Source organism: Schistocerca gregaria, chromosome 5, assembly GCF_023897955.1.
Source record: "Schistocerca gregaria isolate iqSchGreg1 chromosome 5, iqSchGreg1.2, whole genome shotgun sequence".
Taxonomy (NCBI): domain Eukaryota; kingdom Metazoa; phylum Arthropoda; class Insecta; order Orthoptera; family Acrididae; genus Schistocerca; species Schistocerca gregaria.
In genome coordinates this window covers 171,029,114-171,049,665 of record NC_064924.1, presented here as the reverse complement: position 1 = coordinate 171,049,665, position 20,552 = coordinate 171,029,114, and the positions used below count along the sequence as shown (strand labels likewise).

The 20,552-nt window shown below is 44.2% G+C and overlaps 1 protein-coding gene across 1 annotated transcript in view; it reads left to right on the top strand.

Moving 5' to 3' along the window:
- Positions 1-20,552, top strand: part of LOC126272731 (cytochrome P450 6k1-like) — an 80,987-nt gene that overhangs the window by 24,663 nt on the left and 35,772 nt on the right. The window contains exon 4 of the mRNA XM_049975788.1: positions 3,860-4,122. Within this exon, the coding sequence (XP_049831745.1) occupies positions 3,860-4,122 (263 nt within the window). The remainder of the gene's footprint in view (positions 1-3,859; positions 4,123-20,552) is intronic.

Sequence of the window (20,552 nt, the reverse complement as noted above, 5' to 3'; positions counted from 1 at the left end):
AGAAGAAGGGATCGGTTGGTAGGACATGTTCTGAGGCATCAAGGGATCACCTATTTAGTATTGGAGGGCAGCGTGGAGGGTAAAAATCGTAGAGGGAGACCAAGAAATGAATACACTAAGCAGATTCAGAAGGATGTAGGTTGCAGTAGGTACTGGGAGATGAAGAAACTTGCACAGGATAGAGTAGCATGGAGAGCTGCATCAAACCAGTCTAAGGACTGAAGACAACAACAACAGATTATTATTAAGAGATTTTTAAAAACATTTACATGGGGCTTGACATAACAACACTACATATGCGCGAGGCTGCTTTTACCTTATACTACAACGCTCAGGCTCCGCCATCGCTGACCACGACCGGCCCAGCCAACACGATACACCAGACTGCTCGCTAGCAACTACTTACTCCTACTGCCACACAGTTCCTACTGCAGTCAACACTGCTCTTTGGTCTGAGATTCTCTTATAGCTTATACATCACAGGCAGCGCGTGAGCAATCCATTACAACTGCTCGAGTGCGCTAGCAACAAATTCCTTAATCGTGGACCTCTCACAACCTTTTAAGTTGGTGTTGCTTTGTAATAGTGACCTGCGTGAGGCATGTAAGCTAAACTTTGTCAATATTGAAACACCGAAAATCACTAACGTGATTGCTAGGTGGGGTGGCCGAGCGGTTCTAGGCGCTGCAGTCTGGAACTACGCGGCCGCTACGGGCGCAGGTTCCAATTCCTCCTCGGGCATAGGTGTGTGTGATGTCCTTAGGTTAGTTAGGTTTAAGTAGTTCTAAGTTCTAGGGGACTGGTGACCTCAGAAGTTAAGTCCCGTAGTGCTCAGAGCCATTTAAACCACTTTGAACCATTAACGTGATTGAAGTGAATTCACACTGCAGATTAGGTACCAAACAATACGCAGACTGGGCTCCAGAACTATAAATGAATTTTGTGCGGTATGAAGCACCAATCTGTCACAATTAAGTGGCATGGAGCGGAACACTCTATGGACATGTTCCTGGTGAGAATCTCCCTATGAAGTTGATACGCGAGTGCACGCAGTGACGATGGTTGGTGGACGGAGAGCCATGACGGATAAGTTGCCTAGCAGCTATGCCAGCGACGTATCGATAGGTCACTTGTCAGGCTAATGTGAAGACTAGGGAAGCAGTATATCTTTCCAGATATGCAGTTGTTGTCTAATTTAAATATTAGATTTCGAATTACTTATGGTTACCTTTTGACAGCTCTATTTGCATGTGGAACAGAAAAGGAAATGACTACTAATGACACGCGGTACCCTTCGCCACGCACCGTATGGTGGCTTGCGGAGTATACGTGTAGATGTAGATGAAGATGTAGATGAAGATGTAGATGAAGATGTAGATGTGGATCGTTGCATTGTAGTTACGTACATAGTGGCCAGAAACAGTCTGAAAAGTTTGTAAAGGTGTTCCGGGGGTAAGCTATTCTGAGAAATAACTGCTAAGAAAAGAAATCGATAAGTTGCGCCGTTTTCGCGTTAATTATCATTGAAGTCAGCCAGTAAGGCCGCAGAGCTCGAAAAATTCAAGTGACCAAACGTGTTGTTCATTTGCTTTCATAAAAAAAAGTTGATCGTCGGTAAAGCAGATGCCAGACTGAGATTCATTGGAAGAATCCTAAGGAAATGCAATCCGATAACAAAGGAAGTAGGTTACAGTACGCTTGTTCACGCATTGCTTGAATACTGCTCAGCAGTGTGGGATCCGTACCAGATAGGGTTGATAGAAGAGACAGAGAAGATCCAACGGAGAGCAGCGCGCTTCGTTACAGGATCATTTAGTAATCGCGAAAGCGTTACGGAGATGATAGATAAACTCCAGTGGAAGACTCTGCAGCAGAGACGCTCAGTACCACGGTACGGGCTTTTGTTAAAGTTTCGAGAACATACCTTCACCGAAGAGTCAAGCAGTATATTGCTCCCTCCTACGTATATCTCGCGAAGAGACCATGAGGATAAAATCAGAGAGATTAGGGCCCACACAGAGGCATACCGACAATCCTTCTTTCCACGAACAATACGAGACTGGAATAGAAGGGAGAACCGACAGAGGTACTCAGGGTACCCTCCGCTTGCGAAGTATGGATGTAGATGTAGATGTAGAACGTGTAAGAGAGCGATACACGTGAGACGGTGGCAAGGGCTGCTCCAGAGCCAAAGGCAGATCAGTCTCGTGCGCTGTCATGTGCATTATGCGAACAAGAGACACTAATTGTGCACTGAAGCGCCAAAGAAACTGGTATTGGCATGCATATTCAAATACAGAGATATGTAAGACCGGCCGTGGTGGCCGAGCGGTTCTAGGCGCTAGGCGCTACGGTTGCAGGTTGGAATCCGACCTCGGGCATGGATGTGTGTGATATCCTTAGGTTTGTTAGGTTTAAGTAGTTCTAAGGGCATTGATGACCTCAGCAGTTAAGTCCCATAATGCTCAGAGCCATTTGAACTATTTGAGAGGTATGTAAACAGGCACAACACGGCGTTGCGATCGACAAAGTCTATGTAAGACCAAGTGTCTCGCGCAGTCGTTAGATTGGTTACTGCTGCTACAATGGCGGTTATCAAGATTTAGAGGATTTGGAATGTTCTGTTATAGTTGGCGCACGAGCCATGGGACACGGTATCTCCGAGGTAACGACAAAGCGGGGGATTTTCTCCAACGACCATTTCAGGAGTGTATCGTGAATATCCGGAATCCGGCAAAATATCAGATCTCCGACATCGCTGCGGCCGGGGAAAGACCCTGCAAGAAAGTGATCAACGACGATTGAAGACAATCGTTCAACGTGACAGAAGTGTAACGCTTTCGCAAATTGCTGCAGATTTCAATGCTGAGCTATAAACAAGTTTCAGCGTCCTAACCATTCAACGAAACATCATCGGAATGGGCTTTAGGAGCAGAAGGCCCGTTCGTGTACCCTCGATGATTGCACGAACAATGTTTTACGCCTCGCTTGCGCTCGTCAACACTGACATTGGACTGTTGGTGAGTGGAAGTATGTTGCCTGATCGGTCGAGTCTCTTTTCAAATTGTATCGAGCGGATGGGCGTGTACAGGTTTGGAGACAACCTCGTGAATCCATGGACCCTGCATGTCAGCAGGGGACTGTTCAAGCTGGGGAGGCTCTGTAATGATGTAGGGCGCGTGCAGTTGGACGAATATGGGAACCCTGATACGTCTAAATATGACTCTGACAGGTGATTCGTAGGTAAGCATCCTGTCTGGTTACCTGCATCCATTCATGTTCATTGTAGATTCCGACGGACTTGGGCAATTCCAGAGGGACAATGCGACACCACATACTTGCAGAAATGCTACAAAATGGCTCGAGGAACACTCTTCTGAGTTGAAATACGTCCACTGGCCACCAAACTCCACAGACATGAACATTATTGGGAGTATCTGGGATGCCTTGCAGGGTGCTGTTCAGAAGAGCCCTTCGCCCTTGCGCTCTTACGGATTTAGGGACAGTTCTGCAGGATTCATTGTGTCAATTCCCTCCGTCACTACTGCACACATTAGCCCTGTTGTGGCATTTCTGCGTGCTCGCGGAGGCTCTACACGATATTAGACATTTGTACCAGTTTCTTTCGCTCTTCAGTGTATATGGCGGGGCATTTGAAGTTGTGCGTGAAAGATCCTGATTGGCTAACTTCAATGCTAACTACCTCGGAAGAGGCGCAACTTAACCATTTTTTTTTCTTAAGAATTATTTTTCAGCACAGCCTACCCTGCAACACCCTTGATAGCTTTTCAAACTGTTTCTGGCCACCCTGTGTGTGGGGGAGGAACTTTTCTAACCACTAGTCTCTTCTTTCTTCCAGACGATGCAGGACTGTGGGCGCGAACTCGTGGAGGTGCTGCAAGAGCCAGCGAAGAGGGGCGAGATTCTGGAGATGCGGGAGATAGCCGCCAGATTCACCACCGACGTCATCGCCTCCGTCGGTTTTGGAGTCGAGTGCCATGCTCAACGGAATCCAGATACAGAGTTTCGCCAGTGGGGACGAAAAATATTCGAACCTACGTTGAAAACAAGGATTTCAAGTCTCATGTACAGGTTCTTTCCAGCTGTTGCTAAGGCAATAAAGTAAGTTCCATAAATGTGCATTTACTCTTTAAATCTCACATTCTAAACATGTAAGAGAAAAAAATGATCTGTTTATCCCTAGAGCCTTCACCCAAAGATTTACGTGTTCTTTTTTTCCAAGCGCTGTTCGAGAGTGGAGCGGTAGAGAAATGGTGTTCAGGTGGTTCAGTGAACTCTCTACCAGGCATTTAAGTTTGAATTGCAGAGTGGTCGTGTAGATGTAGGTGTACATCTACATTTATACTCCGTAAGCCACCCAAAGGTGTGTGGCGGAGGACACTTCACGTGCCACTGTTATTACCTCCCTTTCCTGTTCCACACGCGTGTGGTTCGCGGGAAGAACTACTGCCGGAAAGCCTCCGTGCGCGCTCGAATCTCTTTAATTTTAGATTCGTGATCTCCTCGGGAGGTATAAGTAGGGGGAAGCAATATTTTCGATACCGCATGCAAAAACGCACCCTCTCGAAACCTGGACAGCAAGCTACACTTCGATGCAGAGCGCCTCTCTAGCAGAGTCTGCCACTTGAGTTTGCTAAACATCTCCGTAACGCTATCACGCTTACCAAATAACCCTGCGACGAAACGCACTGCTCTTCTTTGGATCTTCTCTAGCTCCTCTGTCAACCCAACCTGGTACGGATCCCACACTGATGAGCAATACTCAAGAATAGGCTGAATGAGTGTTTTGTAAGCCACCTCCTTTGTTGATTGACTACATTTTCTAAGGACTCTCCCAATGAATCTAAACCTGGCACCCGCCTTACCAGCAATTAATTTTATATGATAGTTCCACGTCAAATCGTTCCACACTCATACTCCCAGATGTTTTACAGTAGTAACTGCTACCAGTGTTTGTTCCGCTATCATATAATCATACAATAAAGGATCCGTCTTTCTATGTATTCGCAATACATTACATCTGTGTATGTTAAGGGTCAGTTGACACTTCCTGTACCAAGTGCCTATCCGCTGCAGATCTTCCTGCATTTCTAATGCTGCAACTTCTCTGTATACTACCGCATCATCCGTGAAAAGCCGCATGGAACTTCCGACACTATCTACTAGGTCATTTATATATATCTTGAAAAGCAGTGGTCCCATAACACTCCCCTGTGGTACTTTAACTTCTGTAGACGTCTCTCCATTGAGAACAACATTCTGTGTTCTGTTTGCTAAAAACTCTTCAATCCAGCCACACAGCTGGTCTGATATTCCGTAGGCTCTTACTTTATCAGGCGACAGTGCGGAACTGTATCGAACGCCTTCCGGAAGTAAACACACACTCTAGCTTGATAATGACCTCAGATCGGCGAGGAAGAGTCCACAATATTCTTGAAGTATGGCACATGGAGGTGAAACCACTCATTGATGAATAGAAATCACCGAGTTTCCAAATTTCGGGAATGTTGACTGGTGTGTTTCCACCTCTGTTACAGAGAGGCCCCGGCGTTTTTTATGAGAATAAGATCTGGTGATTTAGTGCGACAGTACGAAAGGTGCCTGAGAGTTCGTCAACGCTCGAACATATGTGTGCAGACCTGAGAATGTGGCTGTTGACGTGATTGAAGACCTGAGTGTCCACAGTGTGCACATCGTGAAGATGTATAAGAGAGGACAACACTCAGTCAGCGACAATTTTCAAGTAAACTACCCGCTTCGTAGACATGGTAACCTGTTGTTGTTGTTGTTGTGGTCTTCAGACCTGGGACTGGTTTGATGCCGCTCTCCATGCTACTCTATCCTGTGCAAGCTCCTTCATCCCCCAGTACCTACTGCAACCTACATCCTTCTGAATCTACTTAGTGTATTCGTCTCTTGGTCTACCTCTACGGTTTTTACCCTCCACGCTGCCCTCCAATGCTAAATTTGTGATACCGTGATGCCTCAGAACATGTCCTACCAACCGATCCCTTCTTCTAGTCAAGTTGTGCCCCAAACTTCTCTTCTTCCAATCCTATTCAGTACCTCCTCATTAGTTACGTGATCTACCCACCTAATCTTCAAAATTCTTCTGTAGCACCACATTTCGAAAGCTTCTATTCTCTTCTTGTCCAAACTATTTGTCGTCCATGTTTCACTTCCATACATTGCTGCACTCCATACAAATACTTACAGAAACGACTTCCTGACACTTAAATCTATATTCGATGTTAACAAATTTCTCTTCTTCAGAAACGCTTTCCTTTCCATTGCCAGTCTACATTTTATATCCTCTCTACTTTGACCATCATCAGTTATTTTGCTCCCCGAACAGCAAAACTCATTTACTACTTTAAGTGTCTCACTTCCTAATCTAATTCCCTCAGCATCACCCGACTTAATTGGACTACATTCCATTATCCTCATTTTGCTTTTGTTGATGTTCATTTTATATCCTCCTTTCAAGACACTGTCCATTCCGCTCAACTGCTCTTCCAAGTTCTTTGCTCTCTCTGACAGAATTACAATGTCATCGGCGAACCTCAAAGTTTTTATTTCTTCTCCCTGGATTTTAATACTTGCTCCAAATTTTTCTTTTGTTTGCTTTATTTCTTGCTCAATATACAGATTGAATAACATCGGGAATAGGCTACACCCCTGTCCCTTCGCAATCACTGCTTCCCTTTCATGTCCTTCGACTCTTATTACTACCATCTGGTTTCTGTACAAATTGTAAGTAGCCTTTCGCTCCTTGTATTTTACTCCTGCCACCTTCAGAATTTGAAAGAGAGTATTCCCATCAACATTGTCAAAAGCTCTCTCTTCTTCAAATGCTAGAAACGTACGTTTGCCTTCCCTTAGTCGTTCTTCTAAGGTAAGTCGTAAGGTCAGTATTGCCTCACGTGTTCCATCATTTCTACGGAATCCAAGCTGATCTTCCCCGAGGTCGGCTTCTACCAGTTTAACCTATGTGGGTCCAAATGACGGTCATAAAAACACCCACTAATCGTAACAGAACCACCTCTGGCCTAAACCTCACTCTCCACACATTGCCAGTTAAACGCCTCATTGGCCCGTCACTGTATCTGACTGCTTGTATCATATAATCTCTGGTATCTCGGATCTTCGGAGCTTGAAAGCCGTCACAATGCATGGACCTAGACGACAGCCGCTAGGCGGTTCGTAGCATTCACAAGCCGCTGCTGTCACCACCTCAGCGCCAGGCGCCTGTCACACTCCACCCGCCAGACTATAGGCTGTCGCAGCCATGCTGCAAAGCTAGCAGTACAGCGGCCCAGATCTTAGTCGTCTTCCGGCTGTGCTCTCGTTATTCTTCGTTACATTCATCACTGTTTTGGTTCCTGATATTGCTACGTCTCGGCTCTCGGACTGGTTGTCTCTCTACATCTACATCGACATCTACATCAATACGGTGTGTGGCGGAGGGTGCCTTGAGTACGTCCGCAGCTCGTGGTCGTGCAGTAGCGTTCTCGCTTCCCGTGCCCGGGTTCCCGGGTTTGATTCCCAGCGGGATCAGGGATTTTCTCTGCCTCGTGATGACTGGGTGTTGTGTGATGTCCTTAGGTTTGTTAGGTTTAAGTAGTTCGAAGTTCTAGGGGACTGATGACCATAGATATTAAGTCCCATAGTGCTCAGAGCCATTTTTTGGTATCTTGAGTACCTCTATCGCTCCTCTCTTCTACTCCAGTTCGTATTGTTCGTGGAAAGAAGGACTGTCGGTACACCTCTGTGTGAGCTCTAATCTCTCTGATTTTAGCCTCATGGTCTCTTCGCGAGATATACTTAGGAGGGAGCAATATATTTCTTGACTCCTCGGTGAAGGTATGTTCTCGAAACTTCAACAAAAGCTCGTACCGAGCTACTAAGCGTCTCTCCTGCAGAGTCTTCCACTGGAGTTTATCTCCGTATCGCTTTCGCGATTACTAAATGATCTTGTAACGAAGCGCGCTGCTGTCCAATGGATCTTCTCTATCTCTTCTATCAATCCTATCTGGTACGTATCCCACTCTGCTGAGCAGTATTTAAGCAGTGGGCGAACAAGCTTACTATAACCTACTTCCTTTGTTTTCGGATTGCATTTCCTTAGGATTCTTCCAATGAATCTCAGTCCGACATCTGCTTTAGCGACGATCAACTTTATCTGATCATTCCATTTTAAATCACTCCTAATGCCTACTCCCAGATGATTTATGGAATTAACTGCTTCCAGTTGCTGACCTGCTATATTGTAGCTAAATGTGTATTCGCGGCACATTACATTTGTCTACATAGATTCAATTGCCATCCCCTGCACCATGCGTCAATTCCTGCAGATCCTCCTGCATTTCGGTACAATTTTCCATTCTTACAACCTCTCGATATACCACAGCATCATCCGCAAAAAGCCTAAGTGAACTTTCGATGTCATCCACAAGGTCATTTAAGTATATTCTGAATAGCAACGGTCCTACGACACTCCCTGCGGCACACCTGAAATCACTCTTACTTCGGAAGACTCCTCTCCATTGAGAATGACATGCTGCGTTCTGTTATCTAGGAACTCTTCAATCCAATCACACAATTGGTCTGATAGTCCATATGCCCTTACTTTGTTCATTAAACGACTGTGGGGAACTGTATCGAACGCCTTGCGGAAGTCAAGAAACACGGCATCTACCTGGGAGCCCGTGTCTATGTCCCTCTTAGTCTCGTGGACGAATAGCGCGAGCTGAGTTTCACACGAGCGTCTTTTTCGAAACCCATGCTGATTTCTACAGAGAAGATTTCTAGTCTCCAGAAAAGTCATTATACTCGAACATAATATGTGCTCCAAAATTCTACAACTGATCGACGTTAGAGATATAGGTCTATAGTTCTGCACATCTGTTCGACGTCCCTTCTTGAAAACGAGGATGACCTGTGCCCTTTTCCAATCCTTTGGAACGCTACGCTCTTCTAGAGACCTACGGTACACCGCTGAAAGAAGGGGCCAAGTTCCTTTGCGTACTCTGTGTAAAATCGAACTGCTATCGTGTCAGGTCCAGCGGCCTTTCCTCTTTTGAGCGCTTTTAATTGTTTCTCTATCCCTCTGTCGTCTATTTAGATACCTACCATTTTGTCATCTGTGCGACAATCTATACAGTGCAGTCTCTGGGCTTGTCATTCTGCCTTATCGTTTGCGTTTGCGTTGTCCATCCACTGTGATGTTGTCTTTCGGCCACTCACCGCAAACGACCTTGGCTGGTCGGGCAGAATACCCTATGACTGGCCACAAAGAAAAAGTCTAACAATGTCTCATGGACGCAAAACGCGTGCAACTCTCCGAACAGCAACAGCTGCTCCTTCAGCAGCAGTTGAAACACCAGTTTCAACAGCAGACGCAGTAGACCGTCTTGTTACGTGAGGAAATTCAGCTTTTATGAGGATTCACAATCTATGGAGGCTGTTGTCGCTTCCCAGACTCTGTCCCGCCCATCCGCGTTTCCGCCGTTTGACGTCACCAATTGAGATTGGGACAGTATTTGCAGCGGCTGAAACAGCAGTTCGCCAGGTTTTTGGGTTTCTGATGACGCTCTAAAGTAATAGCTCTTCCTTTCTTGGGCTTCCACAGAGACGTTTTTCTTACTAAATAAGTTGGCTTACTTTTTACTTTACTTTTACTTGACATGTGGCGAGGGCCTTATCGACTGTACGCCTGCTCTATGAGCCTCTTCCACTTCTGCCTGTCCAATGCGCTGATTGTTCAGTCAATTTGTCCTCCCCAATGTTATCCCGCCATCTGATTCTGGATCTCCCACTTCTTCTCGTTCCTTCTATTGTTCTGCTGTATGTCATTCTAGGTAGTCTATTCTGTCATTCTTGCTATATGGCCTGCCTAATTCCACCTTCTCCTCTTGAGTACTTCGACGATGTTACGGTATTTGTACAGCCCTCTTAATTCTTCATTTCTTCTTGTTCTCCATTCCATGTTATTTTCGTCATATACAGGTCCAAAAATTATCCTTAGTACTTTTCTTTCGAATATTAACAGTTTTTCTTCATCTTTCTTTCTAAATATTAATGTTTCATATCCATATAACATCACAGGTATAATGGTCGATTGATATAAGCGGATTTTTAAGTTACTGCTAAGTGATCTTTTTCTTTGAATTTTGATGAAACTAAAAAGTGCCTTGTTTGCTGTTGATAAACGGGCATCTATTTCTATATCTGTTCTATTGTTATTACTAAAACTACTTCCTAGGTACTCGAGGTTGTCAACAGTCTTGAAATTGAATCCATCTACAGTCAGATGTGAATCTTTTCTGGTTCTCTTACTTATGGGCAGGTATTCTGTCTTTTCTTCATTAACATGTAGTCCTGTTTTCTCAGTAATTCTGTAGTAATTTTGCATCATTCTGATTAATTCTATTTTGGAACTGCTTATTTGTGCTACATCATCTGCATAGGCAAATCTTGTAATGTTCACATCCTGTAGCTGGGTCCCTTGTGGACTGGTTTTAGAAAATTCTCTATCAGTTTTCTCTAGGACAAGGTTAAATAAGGTGAAATGGCATCCCCTTGTCTCAGTCCAGTGTACACCTTAAAATCTTCAGTTTGTCTGTCTTTATGCGACATAAAGTTTCATCGATGCACATTTGAATTATTCTGATTAATTTTGATGGTATTTTAAATTCCTTCATTATATTTAGGAGTCTCTGTCGCTGTATGCTATCATAGGCCTTTTTAAAATCTACGAATAATATGTGGACATCCATACTGAATTCCCACGCCTTCTGAGTTACTTGTCTCAGGGTGAATAAGTGATCTAAAGTGGATCTGTCTCTGAGGAAACCGCATTGGTAGTCCTTAATCAGTTCTTCTGTTATTGGTATCAGCCTGTTTAATAGGCAGCTTGATAAGATTTTGTAGGCGTCATCCATTAGAGCAATTCCTCTGTAGTTATCACAAACTAGTGGATCATTCTTCTTAAATATGGGGCACACAATTGAAGTTTTCCAATCTGCAGGAATGGTTCCCATCTCCCAAATTTTTTTCTATTAACGCCTGTATTTCTAATTCCAGTTGTGGGCCTCCATTCTTTAATAACTCAGCGTATATCTTGTCCTCGCCACAAGCCTTGTTATTCTTTAATTTCTTTATTGTTTGCTGTATTTCATTTACTGATGGGGTAGTAACTGTATCAGCTGTATCAATTTTATTAGGTTCTTCCAACTTAAAGTAAGAGTGTGGGTCATTGCAGTTGAGAAGTTGTGAATAGTATGTCTTCCATCTGTTTTGTATGTCACTTTTGTTGGTCAATATTTTCCCATATATTATAAACTGCTCCCTTTTATTGAATTTACCAAAGTATTTTTTTATATTTTGATACATCTGCCTTGTCCTGTGATGTTGGAAATCATCCTCTGCTTCTCTGGCTCCTCTCTCAAATCAGCTTGCACTCACATTCGAGTAGATATGTTCGTTACTGTAGAACTATTTTTCGCAAAGATTCTATGCCATTGAATTGCGCCTCGTTTTCCATCAATACCACAAGCAACCGATACCGCTCGTGGGTGACGCATTTGCAGGGACTTATTTTAACTTGCGCTAATCCGTCTTGCAAAACCTCTTGTATGGATTCATTCATATGCGATGCGGTGGTCCAATTGGCCACCCAGATCCTGAAATATGCACTGCAGCCCTCAAGCTGTCCAATCCTCCTTTGGGCGATATTTTGAAAATCGAACTATTTTTAGAGAGCAAATGAACGCCTTGTGGCTCGTCCCCAGGTATCAGCAGTTCAACCTCCATTACTAGGACGGAATTCTCGTAAGTTCTTTTACCGTGGGCGTCGTCGTGATTCGTCACTTCGAACGTGTCAGTGTCCTATGAGCACAATGTGTGGTCTCCCATCTAGTCCTGACTGCCTCACAATGCACCAGCTGCGGACAGCCCAGATCGCTGGGCACAATTTATGTATTGGGAAAAGGATGGGCATCTCAAAACAGTCTGCTGCCATGCACTGGTAGAGTCGGACCCCACTCCACACTTCCTTCAAGGGATGGTGCATGAACTCCACGCTGCTATTCCCCAGGGCAATCCGACCCCCCCCCCCCCCTCCCCCCATCAACAAGTTGTTTATTCATCGCACGATTGCAAATCAGAACATTCATTTACAAGTAGATATGGAAGCGACGGTTTCTCTTGTCAATCATCAAAGGAATGTTCGTCTGGGTTATCCACAATTGGCCCAACTTTCCCGTAAGTTGCTTGCATATGGTGACAGCACAATTCCCCTCAGAGGTCAGTTCTCAACTATGGCAGCATACAAGAAGGTTACTCAGGCGATAATGTTGTTTGCTGTCAATAGTCCCTCAACTGGCAATATTTTCAGTATGGGTGCCTTCTCGCTGTTTTGTTTCTTCATCGTGGATGAGGTTCATGTCGTCTCAGGCACGGTTTCTTTCCAGAAACTTGACGACCTATGTGTCTCTGTTCGAACAGGGCTGGGATAGGCCACCAGTTTTGAGGCCCATTTCTGTCAGGCATGTCCACTTCTTATCTCCCTATAGATGGTTGTTATGCTCAAACTCGATCGCTTTCATGACGCTGGGGTAATTGAACCTGTCAAAACTAGTGTCTGGGCCACACCCTTGGCAGGTTCAGAAACCAAATGTCCCTACAGCTGTTTGGAGATTTTTGATCAACAATCAATTTCCAGTCACGCTTGGAAACTTACCCCATAACACGTCCGGAGGATCTCCTCACAGAGCTTGTCGGTGGTGAATATTTTTCCAAGCTAGACCCTGCTGATGCTTATTAACAGATACCACTGGATCAGGAATCGCAACACATTATAATCACAATACACCCTTTGGCTTATACAGCTATAACCGTTGGCTCTTTGGAATCTCTTATCCTCCGGTAATCTTACAGAGATACATGGAATGGTTAAACATGTCCATTCCTGCTTTTAATGATTACCTGTCTGCCTTAATAGTTATGGGCTCTATGTGCCAAGACCAACTGCGCAACCTCTGCACCCTCTGTACCATGTAATGTGACGTAGGGCTCAAGTTCCGTCAACACAAGTGCTGGCACTTTCAAGAGAAAGTGCAATACCTTGGAAACTTTCTCAATAAAGATGGGATTCACCCTACTGATTGCACTGTTGCAGCTGTTGACTTTCTCGAACATCCCCAAAAACCAATAGGAGCTGACAGCATTTTTAGATCAACTGAATTATTCATGTAAGTTCGCCCCACAAGCAGCACGTATTAAGCACCCATTGAACCAGTTATGGAAGAAGGGCGTTCAGTTCTGGTGGTCGGCTTTCTATGAGTACGCTCTCACCCAGCTGAAGCACTTGTTATGTTTGGCGCCCTGCCTTAAATCCTTTTCTGCATCACACACCCTAGTTTTGTGTACTGATGCTCCCCTTGTGGCATTATTGCTTTCTTGGAGCGCCACAATCATTGTAGTTTTCAGCGATTCATTTTCTATGCACTGAAAAGTCTGACACCTTCTCAACGAAGTACTCACAGATCGAGAAAGAGGCCTTGTCGTTCGTCTTTACCATTAATAAATTCCATGGGTACATTATGGGATTATGTTTGCCTTCATTACTGACCACAAACCGTTGTTAGGGCTCTTTGAGTCACACTCTTGGCTTCCATAGCTGACAGCTCAAAGACTACAGCACTGGGCTCTTTTCTTGAGTTCTTATAATTATACCAGTAAGTAACGGCCCACTGTACTCTAATACCCTCAGGAGATCTTCCGTTACTGCATTGACATAGGACAACAATGCACCTCGGAAGTGTTTCCCACTACAGCTGATCACATCACCACAGACATGTGCTGACATGCAGTATTAAAAAATATGCTGATCCAGAACTCCAGGCACGGGCTCGCCTATCTCATCGTTTGTTTGTTGTCTATGATCTTCTCCTGCTGGATGCGGAGGGAGATACCCACTCTGTTGTCATCGCAACTACCTTATGCCCTCATGCCTTGGAACTCCTCCATTGTGGACACTGAGGTATGTTGTGGATGAAAGCCCTTGCTAGGCAAGATGTGTATGAGACAGGACTGAACAAAGACACGGAGGACAACTTGTGCAACTGTTCTTCATGAGCCCAATATCAAGATGCTCCATCTCAGTCTTTCGCACCCTGTCCCACTCCCTGTCGTCCCTGGTCCGCATACATCTGGACTTTGCTGTTCCCTTTCTATGCCCTATATGGCTCATTGTCGTGGATGCTTATTCTAACTACCCATATGTGGTTAGAAAGGCGTCAATCTCTACAGCTGACACACTCAATGCACTTATCCAGATTCCCTACATCGAAGGGCTTCACTGCATCCTCATGTCAGATAATCGGCCACAAATCACTGTGGCGCCGTGTGAACGGTTCTGCAATGCTAATGGCATCAAACACCTCTTTACCCCTCCTGTTCACCCATCCTCCAATCGCGAAGCAGAGCAGATAAAGTGAATGTCTCCTGACCGTGTCCATTTCCGGTTCCTATATACTCAGTGGCAAAATTACGACTCGTCGGACCACGCTAAGTGCCTCCAGCTAATGTACTGTATCTTTTTCGTACGTTGACGATGTACAACTTTCCTTGCTATTGCAAAGATAGATCTTTCGTCAGGGTACCATCTTCCAAATATCCCTTGCTTGCAGTTGCTTTCGCAGCATTTGCTCTGAAGCTGGTTGAAATGGTTCTGAGCTCACCGACAGCAACAAATCATATCGGGTTTGAAACCTAAGGTCATTGAAAGGGCGTGACAGCTCTTTCAGAAACCTGTCTGTTAGTTTCCTTTTATGACTACTGCTCTTACACATTGTTTGAGCTTCAAGTGGTTCAAAACTCCTTCTGGTTTCACTGCAATCAGTGCCTCACTCGACAACAGCAAAGACTGATCAAGATTGGTATCAGATATTGCCGTTTTCATAGAAAAGTTAGCAGCGGCGTTGCTGCAGTGGTAACAGCGGTTCCAGTCGGATTACCGAAATTAAGCACTGTCGAGCAAGGGTGGCACTTGGATTGGTGACCATTCTGTCTTCCGAGTGCTGTTGGCAAGCGGGGTGCACTCAGCCCTTGTGAGGCAAACTGAGGAGCTACTGATTGAGAAGTAGCAGCTGCGGTCTCGGGAACTGATATACGGCCGGGAGAGCGGTGTGCTGACCACATGACCCTCCATATCGGCAACCAGTGTTGCCTGTGAGCTGAGGATGACACGGCGGCCCGTCGTTACTGTTGGGCTTCCATGCCCTATTCGGGAGGAGTTTTTAATTTTTCATAGACAAGTTGTGTTCTGCAAGATATGTAGCGAATTCTAGGAAGGCGCGTATAAAGCCAGGCTACAACTATGTGACTATGCATCTACGCTAAATAGTGAAGACTGGGGCGGGTTGGTGCATGCTTTTTGTTGATTTTTTCCAGCCTGTACTTTGAATGTTTCCACCGAGCTTTTTTTGCGAACGCTAGGTGTTTTCTTTGATTTAACGAAGGCTTATGACTGTGTTGACACAAAATATTACGCCACATATTGGACCATTATGGAGTAAAGGGAGTAGCTTACAATTGGTACGCCTCTTACTTTAATAACAGAAAGCAGAAGGTAATTCTCCGCAATATTCAGAGTGGTAGTGATGTTCAGTCCCAATGGGGCACTGTTAAGTGGGGCGTTCCCCAAGGGTCGGTACTGGGGCCACTGCTGTTTCTTATTTATATAAATGATATGCCTTCTAGTATTAGAGGTGATTCAAAAATAGTTCTGTTTGCTGATGACACCAGCTTGATAGTGAAAGATCTTGTGTGTAATATTGGAACATTATCAAATAATGTAGTTCATGAAATAAGTTCGTGGCTTGTGGAAAATAATTTTATGCTATATCACATTAAGACTCAGTTTTTACAGTTTCTAACTCACAATTTAACAAGAACCGATATTTTGATCAGACAGAATGGGCATATTATAAGCGAGACGGAACAGTTCTAGTTCCTAGGCGTTCGGATAGATAGTAAGCTGTTGTGGAAAGCCCATGTTCAGGATCTTGTTCAGAAACTAAATGGTGCTTTATTTACCATTAGAACAGTATCTGAAATAAGTGACAGTTCAACACGAAAAGTAGTGTACTTCGCATATTTTCATACGCTTATATCATATGGTATTATATTTTGGGGTAATTCTTCTGATTCAAAAAGGATATTTTTGCCTCGAAACCGGGGTGTTCGAGCTGTATGTGGTGTAAGTTCGAGAACCTCTTGTCGACCCCTATTCAATAATCTGGGAGTTCTGACATTGCCCTCACGCTATATATTTCTTTAATGTCGTTTGTTGTTAGCAGTATTAGCTTATACCCAGGAGTTAACAGCTTTCACTCAGTTAATACTAGGCAGAAATCAAATCTGCATGTGGAATGCACTTCCTTGCCTCTTGTGCAGAAAGGAGTGCACTAATCTGATGCACCCATCCAATAAGGTACCACAAGTACTAAAAAATCTTAGCAGTAGCCCAAACACTTTTAAGTCTAAACTGAAGAGTTTCCTAATGGCTCACTCCTTCTATTCTATCGAGGAGCTCCTGGAAGAGCTGAAAATTAAGCAAATTCCAGTGTTACATTGTTGATTTTCTTTATTTAAACTTACGAATTGTTGCCTGAATAGGTTTCTTATATTTAATTTTATCTGTTTCTACTATCGTGTTATAATTTCATGTATTGACTTGTTCCATGACCATGGAGACTTCTCCTTAACTTGGTCCCACGGAACAACAAATAAATAAATAAATAAATTGGTGCACTGTTTCAGCAGCCTTACAGCTAAGTAATTATGGCATCTCACTATTGTCTATTCATTTAAAATAATTTTAGTACACTAATATCACAGGGCCCAACCTACCCCATCCACTGGGTAATGTGGCCCAGCAGATTTGATTATTTCAGTACTTACTACGCTAGTTATTAAAGTGAAAATAGATTGACTTTAATATTCACAGTTTATTTTAATATAAATTCGTACAGCTTAATGACATAATTGTTTTAGGAACAACTTGACAGAAAAGAATTACCAGAACTCTTATGAGTATTCGTCTGATTGTGTGATAGGATCTTCACAGTTACAACATTCATAGAAAAGACCTTTCACGTCATTTTTGACACATGACAGGTGTGCCCACCGCTTGAAACTTGTACATTGAATCATTTCATAACCTGGATTGCTGCGAGAGAATGGTTTTCCACACCTAAGACACAGGACATCCTCATTTTTTTGATCTTGAAGAATCGTCTTACAAGTGCATACCCTCATTCGGCTTTGTCATGACCACAGCCACATTTACGCAGAACGTTAGTATTTCTCTTTAATGTTTATCTGGTTGGTTCAAATGGCTCTGAGCACTATGCGACTTAACTTCTGAGGTCATCAGTCGCCTAGAACTTAGAACTAATTAAACCTAACTAACCTAAGGACATCGCACACATCCATGCCCGAGGCAGGATTCGAACCTGCGACCGTAGCGGTCGCTCGGTTCCAGAATGTAGCACGGAGAACCGCACGGCCACTCCGGCCGGCAAAGTTTATTTGTTTTCTCTCCTTGGAGGCATGTTGTTCGCGTTGTAATGCGTATTTCACTGGCGTATCTCTCAGTAGTGCTGAAGTTCTTCGTTTCTCTTCTGTCTTTTTTTTCATGGTTGTGACGTCTTAAATGGCTTGACTTCTTCAGGCGTTGATAAGCGCTGTTGTTGACGCGATATGACTTTTAACTTAAGAGGCGTTGCTATTGACATAAATAGGCCTATCATTGTGTTCTTAAGCAGTTGAAGGGCCGGCTTCAGGTCTCATTTTTATGTACGAAGGCAGAAAGTCACTGTCTGCGAAAATGTCCCTGTTTAAGGGGCGGGGGGAGGGGGGGGGAGGTGCATGTCACTTTGAATCCAGCTAGTATGTTTCTGGGCGTAATTGCATTCGGTAGTGCACTTTTCATAAGGCTTAGGAGGTGGTACACTATTTTATCAAAAGAATCCGGACACCCCATAAACATACGTTTTTCGTATTAGCTGCATTGTGCTGCCACGTAATGCCAGGTACTCCATATCAGCGACCTCAGTAGTCATTAGACATCGTGAGAAAGCAGAATGGGGCGCTCCGCGGAACTCACGGACTTCGAACGAGGTCAGGTAATTTGGTCTCACTTGTGTGATACTCCTGTACGCAAGATTTCCATACTTCTAAACATCCCTAGATCCGGTCGTGAAGTGGAAACGTTAAAGGACAGGTACAACACAAAACCGTACAGGGCGACCTCGTCTGTTGACTGACAGATACCGCCGACAATTGAAGAGGGTCGTAATGTGTAATAGGCATATGTGTATCCAGACCACTGTGCTTGATTAGCCGAGCGGTCTGAGGCGCTGCAGTCATGCACTGTGAGGCTGGTCCCGGCGGAGGTTCGAGTCCTCGGCATGGGTGTGTGTGTTTGTCCTTAGGATAATTTAGGTTAAGTAGTGTGTAAGCTTAGGGACTGATGACCTTAGAAGTTAAGTCCCATAAGATTTTACACACATTTGAAGATTTTTTTTCTATCCAGACCATCACACAGGAGTTCCAAACTGCATCAGGATCCACTGCAAGTACTATGACAGTTAGGTGGGGAGGGGGGTGAGGAAACTTGGATTTCATGGTCGAGCGGCTGCTCATAAGCCACACATCACGCCAGTAAATGCCAAACGTCGCCTCGCGTGGTATAAGGAGCGTAAACATTGGACGATTGAACAGTGGAAAAACGTTGTGTGGAGTGACGAATCGCGGTACGCACTTTCGCTGTCCGATGGCAGGCTGTAGGTATGGCGAATGCCCAGTGAACTTCATCGGCCAGTGTGTATAGAACCAATAGTAAAATTCGGAGGCGATGGTGGGGTGTGGTCGTGTTTTTCATGGAGGGAGCTTGCACTCCTTGTTTTGCGTGGCACCATCACAGCACAGGCCTACATTGATGTTTCAAGCACCTTCTTGCTTCCCACTGTTGAAGAGAAATTCGGGGATGGCAACTGCATCTTTCAGCACGATCGAGCACCTGTTCATAATGCACGGCCTGTGGTGGGGTGGTTACACGACAGTAATATCCTTGTAATGGACTGGCCTGCACAGAGTCCTGACCTAAATCCTATAGAAAGCCTTTGGGAAGTTTTGGATCGCCGGCTTGGTGCCGGGCCTCCCCGACCGACATCCATACCTCTTCTCAGTACAGCACTCCGTGAAGAATGGGCTGTCATTCCCCAAGAAACCATCTAGCACCTGACTGAACGTATGCCTGCGAGAGTGAAAGCTATCATCAAGGCCAAGGGTGGGCCAACACCACATTCCTACATTGCCGATGGAGGGCGCTACGAACTTGTAAGTCATTTTTCAGCCAGATGTCTGGATACTTTTAATAACATAGTGTTTATTGTCACTAGTCGTTCGTTTCCTGTGATATATGCAGTACACAGTGAGTTTATAAATTTCTTAAAAAGGCTGTACATATTTCGGTCTAAGGGCTATAGTTTGTGACTATAGTGAACTGGGAAAGACAAACGTGTGAATCCATTATCCTTGCAAAAATGTGGGACTTCATCTGATAAATGGGAGCTACGGTTGCCAACTAGTACCAAGCAAAAATGGTCTTTAGAACAAGTGTTGCAAAATGTTGCATGTATTTCAAGAAGCAAGCTTCTGTCATCCAACTTGAGTGTTGGGCGCTACCAATGCTCCCAACATGACAGTGTCTGTTAAAATGGGGTTTGAAGTCAACCTAAGGAATATGAGACATGGAGGCACGTTATTCCCATTTTCTAAAGCCATAGCGGCAAGCGATCCTCCTTCAGCAGATGTCAGTAGCCCTGTTAGACACAGTCCTTTTCGAGCTCCTGTTCGGTCAGGCGTTTGGACTGTAATGATTCCAGTTTCATCTACATTTCAGTTGTCACGAGGTGTCAGTTTCAGTCTTTTCATAACATTGTTCAGATTAACAAACAAAAAAGGCTGTGTTGTACTTGTTGAAGCCACAACATCGTGCCAAACAACTTGCTTAAGGAGTTCGAAGGAGAGATTTGGATGTCGTTTTAGAAATCCTGAAATCCAACCAGGACTTGCTATTCCAAAGTGAGTCCAAGACTGGTGTCTTTTGCGTTGACAGGCAATTGTATAGGTGTAGGCAAACTGTCAAACTTGTTTGAATGAAAAGCCAAAGTATGTGTCACTAGCTTTAATAAGGTACTCTTAAAGAAAGGTTTCTTGTTCGAGTACAGGTAATGGGAAACATAAATTTTTGTTAGCTATGTATTTCCTATCTAAGTAGTCCTTAATAAAGCTTTTAGAAAATTATTAGTGAACTTAGTTTTATACATTATTTCCGTTATATCTGTTGTTATTTTTAAATTAGCTAAAATATTAAGTAAAGACTACAAAACAAAGAAATATTTCTACGAAGCCAAATCTACCCCAGAATTTTTTTGACGTTCCAAAAGGTTCTAAAT